Genomic DNA, 20,585 nt, shown 5'->3' with positions numbered 1-20,585 from the left:
TCATGCACCCACGTCTCGATCCCTGAGTCAACTGAAAACGTCTGGTCAATGGTGGCCGAGCAACTGGCTTGTCACAATACGCTAGTCACTACTCTTGATGAACTGTGGTATCGTGTTGCAGTTGCATGGGCAGCTGTACCTGTACACGCCATCCAAGCTCTGTTTGACTTAATGCACAGGCGTATAAAGGTCGTTATTACGGCCACAGGTGGTTGTTCTTGGTACTGATTTCTCAGGATCTATGCCCCCAAGCTGCGTGAAAACGTAATCACATGTCGGTTCTAGTATAATATATTTGTCCAATGAATACCCGTTTATCATCTGCATTTCTTCTTGGTGTAGCAATTTTAATGGCCAGTAGTGTATGTGAAAATACTGTAATATTCTTCGCGGCAATTGCCTAACATCGTCAGGAGATACTGCTGGCAAGTAGTAAAAGTTTCTGCTTACAGATAGTAATCACGGGCTACTTCTAGCAGTTTCCTGGAGAAAATAGGGTGCGATTTAGGTAACGTGAATCGGCGGCAAACCCGAGAGAACGTACATGCAAATCCATAACCTTAAATTTCATGGACGGGCTGAGTTCCTCGCTATAAACTGGTGGGTTGCAATCAAACGGAAGATTTTGCTGAGTACAAATTTACTGTTTGTGCGTACATAACGAGTCACGCCGCAGCGACGTAACGTCACTGATCAAAGCCGACGCCTGCTATCGGTAGGTTCAATTGACCTAATTTCTACAGAAAAATAGTGCAACATCGAAATTCACGAATGTGTCTTAAGTAAACGTTATTAGAGTAACCGTAGTTCATCAGCCCTCAAACACACTAAACATACTTCACACTTCAGCAAATAACAGCGTATACAAAATTTAACATACGCACTTTAAACTGAAAAATCCTTTTAACTCTATATCCAGCTCCGTCAAGAGTAGCAAACTTCTGAAAGAGAAAGCATACACTCTATGTATGCTTGACCAAACGTTTTAAGATTGAAAAGGGCGCTTCTTGATCAAACTGCTTAAGAAAAAGCACATCCCATAGGGTTTCGTTATTACGTGTAATCTGCACTTTTCATCTATTACAATTTCACATTGAAATGCATATATTACAAATTACAAATGTAATTTGAAATTAGAGTATTTCCTGTCCCACAAATTTCACTTGTTCGTCGGCATCCTTTGGTAGGAAATTCTATTATTTTAAGGATTGTCGAAATGTTTGTAAAAATTAAACCTAGCATCACAAATTTTTTCACAAATGTCTCAATACCAGCGAAGCAGCAAATAATGACTAAAAGGTTACGGATACAACCGGTATGAAAGAAAAATGCACACTCCATTGGCCTCTGTATCCATTCTTCTTTATTGCATTTTACTTCATCAGTAGTGCAACTATATCGTATTAATACTGACCTTTCCTCGTACACAGACACTGACAACAAGGCATGATTGTAAACAGAAGAGACTGATCATGGTTTTCATTTCACAGGCAAGCATAGGTTACCGTAGAACTAAAAACACCTCAGATTATGTACACACTCACTGGATTAAATTCCAGATATATGAACAGAGTCATCTACACATAGCATGCAGAACACTATTGAACTGAATTCGCCCAGTGGATGGGGTGACACTTGGCGTTCTCTAGTAGCCTCCGAAGCCTGTATACGAAATGGTAGCATAGTATTTTATCCTCCCCTTTTTTTAACTCCGGTTTTCTCTTTATGCTAAGATTAGAATGTTTAAACGATCACAAACAAAAGAATCGCATTAAACTATAAAGTTAAAGTACCTCAGTCATAAGTCCAGCAGAATTATGAGGGAAGGAAACGTAAAAGAACAGTATTCCAGCTCTGTGTCCGTTTTAGTGCTCCTAGTTCTGCCTTTATAAATTCCACACACCTGCCCTGATCAGAACGAAGGTCATATTCATCTGATGTGCTTAAATTGGTATCTCGCAGTTTAATAGTGGATACATCTCAATACCTTGCTTACAAAGAGTATCGGTTCTGCAATCGTCTACGGAGCAATTTCTGTTTTGAATTAACCCGTATTACTTTTAGATTCTGTGACGAGTGTCCAACAGTTGTAACAGTTGTAACAGTTGTAACAGTTGTAACAGTTGTATTACCTTTAGATTCTGTGACGAGTGTCCAGCAGTCAAACAGTTGTAACCATAAACATGGTTTATCGGCGTCAAAAGACCAAAATTCTTTGGTGTCTAACTCTCTAAATTAAGCATCGTTCCGCTCTCCCATCTCATTAAAGTCGAATTCATTAGAGATATACTGCGCTAGCTCATAGTATACGAAAATCGAGATCGGTAGTGGCTTTGCTTCTGTAAGTGTCAGAAATTTCGCCAGAAGTTCTTTTACAAACCACGAAAACATAAATCGCAATGGGAGCTCTGTTACTTGGATCTAGCCTTTCCTGAATACGAGCTAATTATTTTATTACCAGCTACCCTATTTCGGTATATATTGCTTAATTTTTGTGCAACTTCGCACATTCTGAGCGGAAAGGACATTTATTGGCGAACTTTCATCACTGATTAGGGTCGTTTGGTAGGTGTATGATGTAGAGAATTCCTGGTCTCTTGTAGGTAGCTAACAAGCAATATACAGATGTGTCACTTAACTATAATTAAGAGGTGTTTTTAAAATATTATAAAGAAAACTAAATTGGATATACAATACTATTGATACTGTTTCTGTCAGGGTCAGTTATTACTTACTGCTACTGACAGTTCACCTATTAGATACAGAGAAGTATGTCCATTACGTATAATACAGGAAAAAGGTGAAGTGCAACCATAACTCAGAGTGACACTTCATTATCTAATCGCCAATTCTCAATCACCACATCCATGGACCTGGAGTGGAGTCAATTATGGAAATACTAAAACCGTGTTTCTTAAGATTTTTGTAGGATACCAAATGTAACCTCGTTTGTAAATAGCAGCTCTAGCTCAAGGCTTTTGATATCATTTTCGCATGGGGCTTTTCTTAATATTAAATGAAAGATGTCAAATCTATGAGCTTGTGTTCTTGGATTACCACCAGGATGTTTATCATCAACACATCCATTTTTCTGTGTGAATGGGGGCTAAATGTCCCATTAAATATGGGTCAAATGTTTTAAATGTTACAAAAAATACTTTTTTGTGCTACGAAATAGTTATAGGCCTTCCCACCGGTTTTAGATTTCTTTTTGTCAAAGTACCAGGTAGAGGGTAAGGATTTAATGTTCCGTCCACGACAAAGTCAAATCGTCAGATACTGAATGCAACATTGACTCGGTCAAGTATGAGGAAGTAAACCGATCGTGTCCCTTTCAAAAACCCCAGACTTGGATTTGAGGAAACCATAGAAAATCTAAATTACGATTGCAGAGTGAAGATTTTAACTCTATTTTCCACGAATGTGATTCCATTTCTCTCGATGTCTGAGACATGCATTAAATTGTGAGCTATAGCATTCTGATGATCTCAAGGATTGTCCATGAATCTGTTCTTCAATTATGCGAAAGTTTCATCCGGTTGAAGCAAATGATTCTGTGAAAGTGGAGCCAGATGTTCGAGGTCTATACGTGTGGACTCACTGTGTTGTTCCCAGTATCGTAAAAAATGCTAGTTTAAGCCATATTTTAAAACTATGTAAAAATTACATATTTTCATTTTATAAAGTAGTTCTCCAAATGATAAGTACAATTTATCAGGTGAGATGCGCGATCTATGGATTACTAGCATGAACTGTGGCAGCATCGTCAGGAAGAATATAATTCAGTCAGCATATGATACTCAGTGTACAGATTATTTATTGCGTTAGACCCTCCAAAACTTACTCCCACTGCAGTATGAAAGATACAGGTTCGTTAGTGTATACATGTACTACGTAACGTCTTCTAGAAATTAGTGTGCGATGAATGAAATTATCATTGCAAGCTGAAAGGCTTGAGTTCCTGTCGATTCAGGTTAATTAAAGAGGAATCTACGAAAGCGAGTAGAAACACAGACATCTTTGCAATCTGCCATAGAACTGCGAAGCATGTGGCACATACAGTGACAGTTATTAGTGTCGCATTTGACAAAGATGGTGACCACTCTCCTTCCATCGTTTGAGGACGTTAGCGAGTCCTGTCTGCAGACATGCCTCGTCGGTTACTGCAGTGACATAAATATTATGCCAGTATGTCCAAATTAGTCAGTAATAAATTACTTTCGCGAACCGGCTTTCAGAAGACTCCAATGTTGGACCAGTTTTCTCGTAACTCAGCTCTCGATTGTGTAGCTAATACTATAATTATTTTAATTGAAAATTTTCATATCAAAGAAAGTCAACGGACATTAATTTTTGTGTACACTCTGTTCCAATGGCGTGATTTTTCAGCGTTAAAATGAATATAATACAACAAAAAACAGTTAGTACTGATCATAAAAGCTCGTTTCCGGCCCGTCTCATTCAGTACACAACATCAGGATTAAAACAGGCGAGGAGATATAACTTCTTTCAGTCCTGTTCAGTGGATACTCGAACATCAGTGCTGATGTGGAAGCCGATGCAGAGCGAGGTATCTGAGTAATACAGAAAATTACTAATATGAACAATAACATACAACACGAGGTGATATTAGCATCAGTTAACTGATACTATGCAATAAGACAAATAATATTTGGTGAAGCAAGCGCAATTCTTAGCAGACTACAGAGAATCGTCTTCTTAAGACTGATAGGGACTTTTGGAACAACATCTACTGATGCTTGTTTGTTACTCTGAGTGCGTGATCATTAGTTACAGAGATTGATTGAAAAACGAGAGCATTACAATATTTGAGGAAAAGTGTAATAAAATGGTATTCATGAAATTTGTGACCAGCACAGTTAAAATATTAAAGAGCGCACCTAGTCACCATCTGTTATGGAATGCGACAGAAATAACTACCATTATATGCAAATTACAGAGATGCCTTAAAGTATGATAGTGTTGCCAGATTTTTCTGTAATAAATCAGAATCGAAAGCGACTTGTGCTTTGCTGCTTGCAAAGACCTTTAAGACTATTACACAGTAACTTATGGCATATCTTAGCAAATAAACTCACTACATTTATGAGTGAGTACGGTTTTGGCTGCGGCGGGTGGTAAGTTTTAGTGTCTAGAACACATAAGTAACCTACAAACTGTGAATAATATTGACTCAAACGTATTCTTCCTAACGACGCTGCCAACAGTACATGCTAATAATCCATAGATCCTGTTGTCTCACACGAGAAATCGTACTAATTATCTGGAGAACTGCTTTATCAAATGAAAATATATATTTCCACACAGCTTTTAATTGTGGGTTAAACTAGAATTTTTAACGATCCTGGAAACAACACGCCGAGTCCATACGTATACGCCTCATACATATGGCTGTAATTTCCCAGAATGATTTCCTTCAACCGTATGTAACTTTTGCATAACTCAAGAACAGAGTGATGGGCAATCGCTGAGATCATCAGAATGTGACAGCACACAATTTATGTTCATGCATCAAACACCGACAGAAACGGAAACATATTCGTGAAGAATAGGGTTAAAATCTCCACTCGGAAATCCAAAATTAACTTTTCTATACTGTCCCAAAATCTCGTACGTCTAAGGCTGGTTTGGTTCCGCATCAACGTCGATGTTGTGCTACGTCGCTAACAACTTCGTCGTCGACGGTGCATTAAATCCTGAGTTTCTACTTCCTGACAGTGCTAAATATATAAGATTGGCATAATTTTGTGAAAAATTATGAATAAAGCAAGAAATGGAAAAAACACGGCTAATGGTAACCTATAACAGAAAATAGGGTCACACGTTCCATAGAAATTTGAATTTCTGTAGTAAAAGATCACAAAAACGTAATAAAAAGCTATAATCACGGTGTCCCGCTGATGTTTTTAGACATTTGACGTAAAAATATTTATTATAAATACGAAAGTATGTAGTTAAGTCTGAGGGTTAAGAAACAAACTAGTACTAATGTAACACTTTTCTGGTGTGTATTAGCGTCACGTGAAAATCGAAGGGGCCGGCCGGAGTGGCCGAGCGGTTCTAGGCGCTACAGTCTGGAACCGCGCGACCACTACGGTCGCAGGTTCGAATCCTGCCTCGGGCATGGATGTGTGTGATGTCCTTAGGTTAGTTAGATTTAAGTAGTTTTAAGTTCTAGGGGACTGATGACCTCAGCAGTTAGGTCCCATAGTGCTCAGAGCCATTTGAACCATTTAAACATTGAAGGGATAATAAATTGGCTATAAAGGAAGCTGATAAATGAAGGAGAATGGAATCGACCATCCAAGGGAGTGTTTTTTAATCACGGAAAATGTGCGGCTCCCAAAGCAATTCATAATATTTCTTCGTCTTCTTGTATGTACCAGACAAAAAGTTTTGAATCCTTATTATTTTCTGCATACAATCCTGTAAGCAACGATTCAGTTATATCAAATAAGAGAATAAGAAGAAGATACTGCTTGTTTAAAGGGGGAAATCGTTGGAAAAAAAGAAAGGATCATACAATCATTCAATAGAACATAAAAGTGTTTGCTCCACAGTTTAAAATTATAGACAGTAGGGTAACGTCATACTGCCCAGGAATTTTGAACGAATCAGACCATTTTCAATAAAACTTTGTGAGTTTTGACTTGTGTAATTTTTGGGTGATAAGATGCATCATTGGAAATGGTCCCCAGAGCCAATTTTTGGGTAATAAGCTGTATCACTGGATATGGTCCATAGAGCTAACCCGTGAAGTAAATGAAGGCGTAGATCATAATGATGACCATGGCCTTTTGCGGCCGATCTACATTAACTGAGTTGGTCCAGCCCACTACTTTAGTCTTTAAGGATTAAATATTTCAGTTCTGATTGCTCTAGAATATAACATGGGTTTGCAAAACTCGATAACTCATCGATCCTGTTCTGTAAACTGTATTCTTGAAAAAATGTTAGGTTTTACAAGTTATCGAACATAATTACTTGTCTTTAGTTTGCACCAAGGACACGCTGCATAGACATTAGGCACTATGCACAAATTCGAAAGGGTGGCTGTTCAGATCCCCACCCGGCCAGCAGCTAGCTCGAATCACTCAAGGCAAATGTGAGAACGGTTCATTTGGAAAAGACATAGTCAGATCCCTTCCAATTCCAGGTATGTGCTCCGTCCTAATGACCTCGTTGTCAAAAAGAAAATTAATCACTTAAAAAAGGAATAAATTTCTAGACGAAATATAAAAATCGTGGTGCTTTAGAGGTCCCGAAACACTTAGAAGAATGTCGCATTTGTCACATGCGTTGGTAGCTTCATGCTGAATCAACACCTACAGGCAATGGCGCTCTAAAACAGTTACCCTTCCAATTATTAGCACAGCATTGGTATGATGAAAATTCGCGACATTCGGTATTATGGGGTTAAAAATTAATCTTCAGTTTGGCATAAAAAAGGGAAGCGTTTACGCTGAATTTCCATTTTCGAAAATAATATGAAAACATTTCTTCCGATTATCGACCATATTGAGGGAGCTATTGTGTGTTGGGAGGCGGTGCAGTGGTTAGGACACTGGACTCTCATTCGAGAAGACGAAGATTCAAACCCGTGTCGGCCATCCTGATTTAGGTTTCCCGTGATTTCCCTAAATCGCTTCAGGCAAATGCCGGAATGGTTCCTTTGAAAGGGCATGGCCAACTTCCTTCTCCATTCTTCCGTAATCCGATCGAACCGATGACCTTGCTGTTTGGTCACCTATTCCAAAATCAACCAACCAACCAACCCTAAAGAGAACGCACGCACTCTTTAGGGGCGTTATATGCGTGCTCTTTCGTACTGAAACAATGATTCCAAGGGAAGTCAACAGATGACAGCACACGTCACATTTACAAGACACCTGGACACAGTATGGTAGGTATCAAGAAAGAGTTTCAAAATATAATTAGGAATTAAAGGCTGTTGCTCGTGTATTCTGTGTATAATTATGCAACAGAGTACCAGAATTACATCAAGAATGCTGAAGAGTAGTTCTTACCTGTTTCACTTCGGAAAGATAGGATTTCTTTACACAGCTTATGCGAGGCTTTTCTGATACCACTCTGAACACAACTACGTCAATTGCGAGCTGATCGCTTTAGTCAACTGTCAGGAGGTGCGCTCCCTTTGGGACTGCACACTCTTCGATACATTTACCCTATTCTTCCTAATGATTCTGCCAGCAGTACATGCTAATAACCAATAGATCACGTATCTTACACGAGAAATCGTACTAATCATCTGGAGAATTGCTTTATCAAATGAAAATATATATTTTCGACACAGCTTTTAATTATGGGTTAAACTAGCTTTTTTTAACGATCCCGAAACAACACAGTGAGTCTACACGTTTACGCCTCGTACTTGTGGCTGTGCTTTCCCAGAATGGTTTCCTTCAACCGTATGTAACTTTTGGGCAATTGAAGAACGGAGTGGTGGACCATTGTCGAGATCATCAGTATGAAATAGCTCACAATTTACGTACATGTATCACTTCTCGACAGAAAATGGCTCATATTCGTGAAGAATAGGGTTAAAATGTCAATAAGAAATACAAAATTAACTTTTGTATAGTTTACCCAACATCACTTACATCTAAGGCTCGGATACCTCCTTCGAAAGGGACGCGATCGGTTTGCTTCTTCATCCTCGTCGACAGGACATAAAATCCTGACTTTCCTATTTCCTGACAGCGGCAATTACGTAATAGTGATATAATTTTGAGAACAATGATGAATGAAGCAAGAAATGGGAGAAACACTACTAACGGTAGAATACAAGAGATCGTCGGGTCACAAGTTTCATAGAAATTTGATATCATGTAGTAAAACATTTCAATAACGTATTCAAAAATATAATCACGGTGCCCCGCTGCTGCTTTTAGACATTTAACGTAGAAATATTTATGATAAATACAAAGATATGAAGTTAAGCCTGAGACGTCACAAACGAAGTAGGATTAACGTATCGTTTTCCTGGTGGGTATTAGCGTCCCGTGAACATCGGAGAGATAATAAATGGGCTATAAAGCAAGCTGATAAATGAAGCAGAATGGAATCGACCATTCATGGAAGTGGTTTTTAGAACAAACACGGAAAATGTGCAATATGATGAACGAATGTGTGTAATGCCATAAATATTGTGTCAAACAATTCCCTATGAAATAAAATGTTCCAAGCTCCAAGGCAGTTCATAATATTTCTTCATCATCTCGCAAGCATCTGACAAAAGTTTGAACTCCTTAGTATTTTCTGTGTGTTCCCTTTTAAGTGACGATTCGATTACACAAATACGAAGATAAAGAAAAAGTACTGCTTATTTAAAGGGAGAATAGTTGAGAAAAAAGAATCGCTCATTCATTCGTTCAGTAGAAGATAAAAGCGTTTGTTCCATACTTACAAATTATGGAGGGTGGGTAACGTCACACTAGCCGGAAGTTATGAACGAATCAGACCATTTCTCAGGAAACTATTCAGCAAAATTTTGTGACTTCTGATCTGTGTAACTTCTGGGTAATGAGCTGTATCACTGTAACTGGTCCAAGGGCCTAAAACATGATCTAGATGATAATGATGATGATGATGATGATGATGACGATTTCAGATAGTGAATCCATCTGTCGAATTAAAACTATTTGCCCACGAAGATCGTCACCTTTTGTGGACGACGTCGATTAACTGAGTTGGTAAAGCCCACTATTTTAATCTTTAAGCAATAAATATTTCAATTCTGATTACACTAGAATGTAAAATTCGTTGCAAAACTCGATAACTTATACGACCCTGTTTTGGAACGGTATTCTAAAAAACAAATGATAGGTTTTATAAGTTATCGAACATTCTTACTTGTCTTTAGTTTGTACCAAGCGAGGATGCATAGAGGTAAGACACTAGACACGAATTCGAAAGGGTGGCTGTTCAGGTCCCCATCCGGCCAGCAGCTAGCTCGAATCACTCAAGGCAAATGTGAGAACGGTTCATTTGGAAAAGACATAGTCAGATTCCTTCCAATTCCAGGTATGTGCTCTGTCCTAATGACCTCGTTGTCAAAAGGAAAATTTAATCACTTAAAAATGGAATAAATTTCTAGACGAAATATAAAAATCGTGGTGCTTTAGAGGTCCCGAATCACTTAGAAGAATGTCGCACTTGTCACATGCGTTGGTAGCTTCATGCTGAATCAACATCTACAGGCAATGGCGCTCTAAAACAGTTACCCTTCCAATTATTAGCACAGCATTGGTATGATGGAAATTCGCGACATTCGGTATTATGGGGTTAAAAATTAATCTTCAGTTTATCATAAGAAAGGGAAACGATTATGCTGAATTTCCATTTTCGAAAGTAATATGAAAACATTTCTTCCGATTATCGACCATATTGAGGGAGCTATTGTGTGTTGGGACAGGCAATGAGGAACGTATCTGAATCTGTGACATTCCTCAGAGTACCATCACCTATAGCCCAGAAAGAACGCATTCTTTTTAATTCCCGTAATTAGTACACTGACTATAGATTTTTTCCTTGACTGTAATTTAATTCCCATACCCGTAAGAACGGGAGTGGAATGGCAGCAATACAATTGCGGTTTATCAGCAGAGAGCATTTACGAAAATATACGAAAACAATTTTAGAATGGTAAAATATCTATGCGTCTGCTTTACCTGTTAAAATGTACATTTGTACATTTAATGTGCTAAAATCCATTAGATGTATTTTCAAACACAAATATCGTGGGTAGTCATTAAAATGAGAAAGAATGATTTCACTTCACAGCACTAACATGAAGGAATCGCAGGCGTAAAGGATAGATTGGGATTATAAAAATTGTTTGTTATTGTGGTCTTCAGTCCGAAGACTCGTTTTATGCATCTTTCCACGCTACTCGATCCTGTTCAAGCTTACAACCAACATCCTTTAGAACTCGCTTGCCGTATTCATCTATTGGTCTCCCTTTACGATTTTCACCCTCCACGCCTTACTCCAATACTAAATTGATGATCACAGTATGTTTTATGTTTCAGAATCCTACAACCGATCCCTGCCTTTGCTCAAGGTACGTCAGTAATTACTTTTCTGCCCAGTTCTATTTATCACTGCATCATTGGTTGCATAATACACCAGTCTAATCGGCAGAGTTCTTCTATAGCACCACATTCCAAAAGCTCTAAGTGTATTATTCTTGACTGAAATGTTTATCGTCCACGTTTCACTTCCGTACCAGGCTGCACTCCACACAAACACCTTCACAAAGGGATTCCTAACACTTAATCTATAGCCTACGTTAACAACTTCCTCTTCTTCAGAAACGCTTTTCTTGCCAGTGATAGTCCACATTTTTTTATTTTTGCTCCCTGAACCTTAGATCCTTCTCCAACTTTTTCTTTTGTTTCATTTACTGCTTGCTCAGTGTACAGACTGAATCACCCAAGCTACAACCTTGTGTCACTCCCTTCCCAACCACTGCATTCTTTCTTGCACCTCGACACATAACTGGGTTCTGGTTTCTGTACAACTCGTATATATTCTTTCGATCCCTGTATTTTACGCTTGCTACCCTAATAATTTAGGAGAGCGTATTGCAGTCGACATTATGGAAATATTTCTCCAAATATACGAAAGCTATCTTCTAACCGAAGTCGTAGGTTCAGTATAACCTCGCGTGTTAGTACATTTCCCTGGAATCCAAACTGATCTTCCTGATGTCTGCTTCTACCAGTTTTTCCATTCTTCTGTAAACAATTTGTGTCAATATTTTGCAACCATGACGTATTAAACTGGTAGTGCTATAATATTCACATCTACCTACAGCTGCTTTCTTTGGAAATGGAATTATTACATTCTTCTTGAAGCCTAAGGATATTTCGCTTGTCTCCTACACCATGCATACGAGGTGGATTAGTTCTGTTATGGCTGGCTCACCCAAGAATAAATGTATTTCTGAGTGAATGTCGTCTACCCCAGGGCCTTGTTGCAACTTAGCTCTTTCAGTAGCCTGCCATATTCTTCTCGCAGTATTTTACATCCTTTCTCATCTTCATCTAGGTTCTCTTTTCTTTTCATAATATTGCCTTCAAGTAATTTTTCCTTGGACTGTCCTTCTATATACTCCTTCCGCTTCTCAGCTTTCCCTTCTTTGCTTACTACTGGTTTCCCATCTGCGCCCTTGATATTCGTGTAGCTTCTTTTCTTTTCTCCAAAAGTGATTTTAATTTTCACGTGGGATTTATCTGCTTTTCCCATGGCTGAGTGGCCAAGTGAAGATATGAGTAATAGAGTTGTAATGGAACGAAATGTGCGGGTGGACTACTGATAAGAAGTGAAGTGACATATTTGTGTTACATATCAATGTTACTTTGGGTGTACGTGCTGAGGTTAGAGTAAAACAATCCTAGGTGTTAGACTCCTGCCAAGAATATAAATCAATTCTGCTGTCAGTAACATCTGCAGAACAAACGGTTTCATTGGCATCAGCCAAGGACACTTTGGATTAAACTTAATTCACAGCTAAGGAAGAAGCTGTAAAGACGAGGGTGTAGAGAACAATGCAACGTTCGTGGTAGTTGCTTAAGTTTTCCACGCTTTGCAAAAGCAAACTGACAACAGACAAATGTAGTCAGTACGGTGTCCGACGTTACCATAAAATTCCAAAAAATAGCCGTCCACTCTTTCTCCTCTATCAGATGTTATACACAGAACCACAAGCAGTGGCGAAAGAACAATTGACACGTTGTGTCTTGATGTTACTGCCTAGATGCCATCAACGTTAAGTTCAGTTCGACCATTCAATGCAAGTTTGTTAAATCATATGATGTTATTTTTCTAGAATTTTGTACGCTATCGCTGGACGAGGAGTTGTTCCCAGATTCTACTGTTAATCAAAATGTTCAAATTCGAAGGCTACACATCTGATTGGTACACGGAAAAGTAAACTAATAAAGAATGACTTTAAAACTAAATTCCTTGAAGTGTTACAGTATCTCTGTAAGATTATCGTTATGTCTTAAGTACTGCAGACGTGACGTTATGTCAAAAAATAAAGAAATTGTGATACATAAATTGGACAGAGACTGTAGTGTAGCATGTTCTTCGGTGACTGCTGTCTTGAAGTGTGCCGTCTTTGCTGCGACAGTGTTTGGTCTACTAGAGGTTTATGTGAGACTAGCCACCGTGACCCTTTGTAGTGCGAGTCTGCTAACAGCGCCGTTTTTGTTGATACTGTGGAGCCTCACAGCCATGTGTGTGTTTGCACTGGAGCATCCATTTACTCCGCAATGTAAGTTGGAAGAGCTATTGTATGTGTATAGTACCGATAGCTTTAAAATTTAACAAAGTTTAGGCTTGTTTTTAATTGTCTGAATTTGTAAACGTCGATGTGTTCGCGTACCCTCCACGTCGTTTCTAGTTTTTGACGCTGGATGCTTCAAGATCCAGTAGTAATTAAACAAGTTACCTTATAAAAGGTAAGATTTCATGGTAGATAGAGGAACGCATAACGATCAAATTTCGAGTTTTTAGTGATATCATTCAGCTTTATTCATGACGATTTTGTCATCACCGTTCGCAAACTTTCGTTGCAACGGATTGAGGTGTCGGGTCAATGCTGTATAGGGAAGCAGGGAGCTAAGGCTACGTAAGAAGCAGTAACTGAACGCATCCGCGTAGTTGCAGACTGTAGTGCACTATTCTGTAGCTGTCAAATAGATTTACTTCAGAAACTTAATCACTAGAAGCTAAAAGTTTCTAAATAAACTCTCCTACCATTTTAACATAATGGCTACGTCGGCTTAGGAGTTTCACTTCATTTGCGTAAATAATTCCACAATATACGAGTAGTTTATTGGGTCGCTTTATCTGTTCGGTACAAATTTGGTAATCGATTTTGAATTTCGGGGTGAGTTGGGTGCTAGAACCTCCCAGCGTAGTTCAGAGATGGGTGACCATTCAGTATAACACGCTTCGTCAGTTAGGTGGTGGCCACCTTGTGCATCACTGCCGTTCTCCTCTTCCCTTGTTAGAGAGAAATTGGTTCACGGGAGAACAATTTCTAGTAAGCCCCCATGTAAGCTCTAATTTTCAACTTAGCAGTATTTTCGGGAAATACTTTTGGAACCAATGTATTAACTAAAGTGTGGAGGAACTGAAATAAACAAATTTTCCATGACCACTGTATGGTTTTGATCCAAACTGGCTGAAAAATTTCCTACACGAGAGTAAAAAAACGCAGAAAATTTTTAATAGCATTTCCATCCTCCCAAAGTAACAAAATTTTATCAACATCTGTAGCTATGTCAACACCTAAAACATCAAAAATGAAGTAAGGTGGGCGTATCAAACACGTAATTTACTTAAGAATGCACACCACCCGTTTCCCCTCGTTCTGTTGCATATTGCAGGCGACCCAGGTATTTTGTCTTCCGGCTTAGCTATTAGCATAACTATAAAAAAAACTAGTCACGAGTTCTCAGTACTATCGGTGTGGGTTAACTCTGTATGCAGCTAGGAGAAATGTTACGTTCTAATAAGTTTTGAGTAACTTGGTTCGTAAACCGTCGATGTCGTTGCTGCCGTACATGTACTGATGTTGCTCGAGCTTATTCACCTATTTGTCTTGCAAGGGGTAAGCAGGAGAAAATCACCATGGTCATTGTAGCATGTATTACGGCAGTTAAATAAGAGCGAGCTCTTTCCATAAATTTATTCCTTGGTGCTGCACCCGAGACATTAAGTGGCCGTCAGACTAAACGCTAGAAACGAATGGCTGCTCGCGAATGGTACAAACTGAGTCGAGACTGCCACCTCAGTGCTTCGTAATTTCTCAGACGTCTGTTGCTCATTAATCCATTACCTTCCCGTCCTGCAGGTCCGTGATGAGCATTGACAGTGAAGCTTCTTCGCAGCTTAAAACTGTGCGGCGGATGCCATAATGAGCTAGGAATGGTAAAGCTACATGGGATTACGCAGAGCGTATAGCGTAGACACGTTGCATGCTAAGTCACGCAACCTCGTGCGGCAGCTGCTTCGATAAAGCAGCTCCATGTTGCTGGCTTCATATTTACTCTTTTCTGTAAGCGATTGACCAGATAGCGGCTTTGTCAGTACTGTGATGGGGTGGGGAAATAGCCACTAAACGTTACTATTTCGGAAACGGAACGAAGACATTAGGCTACCACTGTTTCAAAATAGTGGTGGGAATCAACCTCTTCCTACTCCACTCGTTAAATCCCACAGCGAAAACTTCCGTGGGTTCCGACCAGGTAAGTCAAGATGACCGTGGTTACGGTCATAACACTAATCGATAATTTCTACGCGCTGTACGGTAGAAAACATTACGAACATACGAGGAATAAATTAAAATAGAGATAAGCGCGTTGTCAGGTGGTACAGTTTAAAAACATGTACTAGAGGTGTTTCAGCATGTTATTTCTGAACTTCGTCTTCGGATTTAGCTTTATCTGCCTGCACTAAAAGGTCCTTGACTCGAAACGTCATAAACGTATAGTCCCACAGTTAATCATGTCTTTACCGCGTACATTTCTATAAATTTATAACGACAGGTCACCTCGTTATTTAATTTTGATACGTAATCGGCAGTTAAGATAACATGTTTCATTTTCTTTCAGAAATTTAACGACGAAAATTATCTGAAATAGAAAATCAAATTTAAAGTTGTGATGGAAGTTTTTCCTTTACGAAAAGGTAAAAATTGAAAATACTTGATCGTCTGCTTTGAGGGAACTTCAGATTGTGTCCTCAGAAAACCTGTATTTTGAAATAAAGGCTAGGAAGAAGTAACAAACGCTCGAGTACAGTATCAAGGCTTAAGTTTATCAAAATATGCCAGGTCAGTTTGGCAATGTAAGGGTGCGTCGGTCTATCACACATGTACAACTTCTCGCTTTTGCGGCCACAAGTAACCCGTAAAACCCCATGGAAAAAGCTGCTGACCGCCGTCCCATGTCTGCTAAAATGCGCGATGTAACATCCCAATTTACGATTACCTCGAAGCAGTCTCTGAAAGATTGGGAGTTAAATTTTCTCGTTACTATAAGACAGACGAGACATGATCGTCACCACCAACACTCGGATTTTTTTTTAGTTTTTACATATCCACTATTGTTGGAATGAGCGATTCCGTCACGCCACGTATTGGTAAAACATTTCAGCCGTCTTTTAATTTAGATAGAATTAACGAGGCTTCGCGGCTTAAATCTTCATTGTACAGCTTCGTACGTCATGATTAAGTCCCAATGTGAGAACGGAGCATAGCTTAATGTTGATCATGTTGAGCTCACTGCTAGTGATTGATTAAAACCAACCTCGGCTGTATTAATCCTCATTCGATAAAACCAGTTTAATTTCTTAGAGTACATCCCGGTTGCCAAATTGGGCTAAAGTGACGTCGATGGTATCTGCAACATTACATATCAGACCATCTAGTTCCTGACGTCAGCACAGCTTGGCAACCTGTAGATAATCAAAGAAACGAAACGGGTCGTAACAGACGTGTAAAAACGCAGCTCAGGTTTACCATTAATGAATACGTTGATGAAGCATGTCACTTTCTTTAGTAGCATGTCACACAGGTCTGGTAGACAATGTGTCCTAGGAGAAAGGGTCAACATTGAGATCAGTGATTTGAAGAAATTGCAGTTAAAATACACATTCAGAGGTAGATCATAGCTACCGGCACAAATCGCTTCTACTGAACAGGTATGAACAGCCCTTAAGGTGTGCATTATGCAGCTTGTTTCCCAGGTTTTGCTTCAAATGATCATAATGTCATTCATTCCTCCTGCGCCACCCTGCAAAGGTTGCATTAATAAACCTTATGAAAGGGTTCGGACCCTTAACCTTAGAGCGTAAAGGTTAGTTCTTGACTTTCTGCGTCTGAAATGACTATGTTCTAATTTATTTTCCTTTCCCATGTTAGCTAAAATTTCTTCAGAGGGGTGAGAAGCTAGTTCCTCGCAGTTGGTGTGTGTAAACAGCTTACTGACCGCACAGGAAACGAACTCGCTCGCTAGTTCAGGTAAGCAGCAAACATAAACAGGATGTATATGCCGCAGACGAGGCACAAATGACATTTTGAAACGAAATACAAAACGATTGCGCATACTGTGCTTCTTTGACACAAGGGGAAAAGATACGAAACGAGATTAAGTAAAAGGTGTATGAGAGGATAATGTAGATAGAGGAACTCTAGCCCAAGAGGAACTACAATTTATTACCGTGATAAAGCCTGTAAATACTCCTTGCGTTTGAATAGGGGCGCCGTCTTAATTTGTAGGTAGGAGACATAGTATAGAGCTGCGACAGTTGCAGTATGAAAACAGGTGGCAGCTCAGTTTGAAGAAACGGCATGGTTGAGGACGGAGGGTGCCTCACCGTGACAGCCGTTGAAGCGGCGGACAGTACGGTTTACCTAGTGTTTCCACAAGACCATTGCAAATTCACCTCGATTCTTGAAACTTGCAATGCCATGTCTCTGAAGTGACACTGTGCTTATGTTCTAGGCGTCCTGGACCTGATGAGGTTAGACGAGATGAAGCCCTGGAAAACAGTGGTGGTACAGCTGGCTGCTGAGCTCCTCGGCACGTCCCTGCTGGTGGTCGTCGGGTGTGGCTCGACTACAACGGCGTGGTCAGAAGGCTACCAGCCGACGACTGTTCAGGTGGCCCTGACATTTGGACTTACTGTCGCATGCATCGTGCAAGTAGGTATCGCAATAATGGTCGCATTCTAGAGAGCAAGAAATGGTCACTCGTTCAGCTTTCCAGTAGCGTGGCGGAAATAATAGCCCAAGTGCAGTGAGCTGCGTATTGCAAATGGCATTCAGGTAGATTCAACTGCTACTGACGAAAAGTACATGGTCATGGCGTGTTGGGGCCGCTCTTTCAGCGGCGTACATCGATAGTAGGGGCGCAAAGTGCAGTAAGAAGACGGTGTGTGCTGGCTGTCTGTGCTTTCTAAGTGTCTCGTTCGTGGAAAATACATCAGACAAGATGTGGAAGCTCGCAGGCCATGTAACGGCTGTAGAAAGTAAAACATTCACTCCATATTACGGTTAAGGCCAGCCACTTCAGTTACGTCAGTATTACTAAGTTCGCGGCAAAGACGTTGTGATCCGTATTATGCGCATGATGTCCACGGCATTGACAATGGTCTTAAACTGGTTATAAGATGCGGGACAAGATAGGATTTGCAGTGACTTTACAATTACAATGTGAAAATAAACCCCCTAATGAATCTCATTGCTTAAATATGGTGAAGGTTGTGTATGGCGGTAGCAACTAGAGGTGCTCGCCTGTGCACAGTATTGAACCGTTCAGTCCCTAGGAAACGAAAATTTGATGAGATAATTGTCAGCATCTTAACTCGTCAGGCTCACTTGTGTTGACCTTTCTTAATGCAGTTCTGTCAGATTAGCTTAATGCCTGGTCTGTAACTTTCCCCTTGCTCTCAAGCAAGCATTTCACACATCCGCTACAGGAATGGCTAGAAAGGTGCCGTTGAGCGAGTGTCTGAATACAGGTGGAGAGTAGAAGCAATGATCAGTGTCACTCGAACAAATAGGTTCAACGTGCCAATGCTAAAAGTTCTCCTAAAGAGCACGCGGCAATTGGCTACTAAAAACGCTATTCGCACAAATAGCGCGATGACAGGTTTCAAACCGACCGATTCAACAATCGGTTGCTTAAATTTATATGGAATTCGTTGTTCGCAAACTAAAACTACTAAACAGATGAGCAGTCGCCATATCCATTTGCGGCAAAACAGCGGAACAGTTTTTGTCGGAAGTACCATTAATACTGAGACACGATTTCATTTGTGATAAATCTGGTAGAGAAACAAAGGATTAGGTTCTTCACGGGTAGAAAAGTCAACGAAAGCGACTACACATGACTCAAACTGGTAACATAAGAGGTAAGCACGTCTTGGTACGAAGACGATGCACTTCTTCCTAAGGCAATTTTCGAAAAAATTCTGTACGGTTTGGCACCTGGGATATCCAATAAACGAGTGAAGAGGCATTGTATGAATATGACCAACTTAAACGTAGCCATTTCCACTCGGCTTACTCTCAAGGTAGTTACACCGAATTATTTGTATGTGGAAGTAGATGATGAATGTGATTAACCAAATGTTTGCCTTCAGACGCTGGGCTACGTAAGCGGCGCTCACGTGAACCCGGCAGTGACTGTGGGCCTGGTGGTGGGCGGCTTCCTGGGCCCGCTGAAGGCTCTGCTGTACGTGACGGCGCAGTGTGTGGGCGCCACCGCTGGCTCATTCGTGCTCCAGGTACTCGTAGCTGCGCCTGTTGAAGTGGTTATTTCGTTCTAACAATTTAAATGGTAAAAAAGGACATGGTTTCAAACCTGTGCAGTAGAAGATTCAGTAAACAGATGTCTGTAATTTTGACGAGTTATAATCTGACAAATGTACATGGCAACTAGTTGCCAAAGAATGACGCCTTAAAGCAGCAAATAGCACAGAACGCAAAGTTGTATAGCAACTGTATGTCAGAGCAGCGACTAAGGCTTTCAAATCTTCGTAGTCGAAGAACTGAAAGACAGCCATATTAGTAAAGAGGGACTACAAACTTTGGCCAGCTGTGTTAATTGCAGTAAATTTGATTGCTCTTCCCACAATGGTTTTAAAGGCAATTAAATATAGTACCGGTGAGATGGAAGGTACCTTGGCAGCCTTATGTTGTGGTTGTTGTTGCAGGCCCTGACACCCAACGAGACGGTCGCAACGCTGGGCGTTACAGCCTTGAATCGGCACGTGACGCCGACGCAGGGCTGCTTCGTGGAGATGGTCATATCATTCGTGCTCGTGATGGCCGTGTACAGCGCTGTCACAGGGGGGGCGGCGGCGGCAGCAGCAGGACCCTTCACTGTCGGCATGTCTATAACAGCCTGCCACTTGTTCGCGGTATGTTTCCCAGGGGCCCAAGGACCCTGATCCTGGGTGCACTGAATTTCAATGACTGTGCTAATACAGCCGTAGACTTTGTTGTCGAGGTGCCTGATTTAAGCGACCTAGGTGGAGAATAGGCAGCGTACAAGTCGGCACACCAATTTCATTAACTTGGTAAATATATTGATACGTCCCTAAATATTCAAAACTCGCGTTTTTACCAACGCATCTAGTTCAGGAAATTAATAATTAACGTATTGCATCGGTTGGGTTTTAAGGAAGAATTAAGTTTCATAAGCGACACACAGCGCAAAAAGTGTTAACGGTCCCTCACAACTACGATCTGTGGTTACACAGGGTATGATAGCAGGGTGGGTAGTACCACGGCCACCGTGAGTTGCGCATAAAAACCAACGGCAATGTGTGTGATTGCACAAGTTCGGCATAAGTTAAGGCACTGTCAGGTAGGCCCATCCACCACGGCACCGGTTGATGTAAGAGCAGAATTTGAATGGCACATATTCCGCAATTCTGCGTAGTGACGTGTCCTCGAAGATGGAAAAATAGGCTTCGTATGTTCGATGTTGCCAAGAAATGCTAGACGAAACGTTTGC

At 40.4% G+C, this 20,585-nt stretch overlaps 1 protein-coding gene across 1 annotated transcript; it reads left to right on the top strand.

Annotated features, from left to right (window-relative positions):
• The first annotated feature begins 17,410 nt into the window (after window positions 1–17,410).
• Window positions 17,411–20,016, top strand: LOC126249308 (aquaporin AQPcic-like). Its single transcript, XM_049950962.1, has 4 exons — window positions 17,411–17,462; window positions 17,565–17,764; window positions 19,207–19,350; window positions 19,780–20,016. The coding sequence occupies exons 1-4, from the start codon at window positions 17,411–17,413 to the stop codon at window positions 20,014–20,016; spliced, it is 633 nt and encodes a 210-aa protein (XP_049806919.1).
• Window positions 20,017–20,585: the final 569 nt, after the last annotated feature.

This window comes from Schistocerca nitens, chromosome 3, assembly GCF_023898315.1.
Source record: "Schistocerca nitens isolate TAMUIC-IGC-003100 chromosome 3, iqSchNite1.1, whole genome shotgun sequence".
Lineage (NCBI taxonomy): Eukaryota > Metazoa > Arthropoda > Insecta > Orthoptera > Acrididae > Schistocerca > Schistocerca nitens.
Note: the sequence above shows the minus strand (reverse complement) of the source record. Positions and strands in the feature narration are given on the sequence as shown.

Bases quoted from the DNA above. Each gene is read 5' to 3' on its own strand.
- LOC126249308 (XM_049950962.1), top strand. From the start codon at position 17,411: ATGGTTGAGGACGGAGGGTGCCTCACCGTGACAGCCGTTGAAGCGGCG. The intron at 17,463-17,564 runs GTACGGTTTACC...CTTATGTTCTAG, and splicing joins AGCCGTTGAAGCGGCGGACA to GCGTCCTGGACCTGATGAGG. The intron at 17,765-19,206 runs GTAGGTATCGCA...GTTTGCCTTCAG, and splicing joins CTGTCGCATGCATCGTGCAA to ACGCTGGGCTACGTAAGCGG.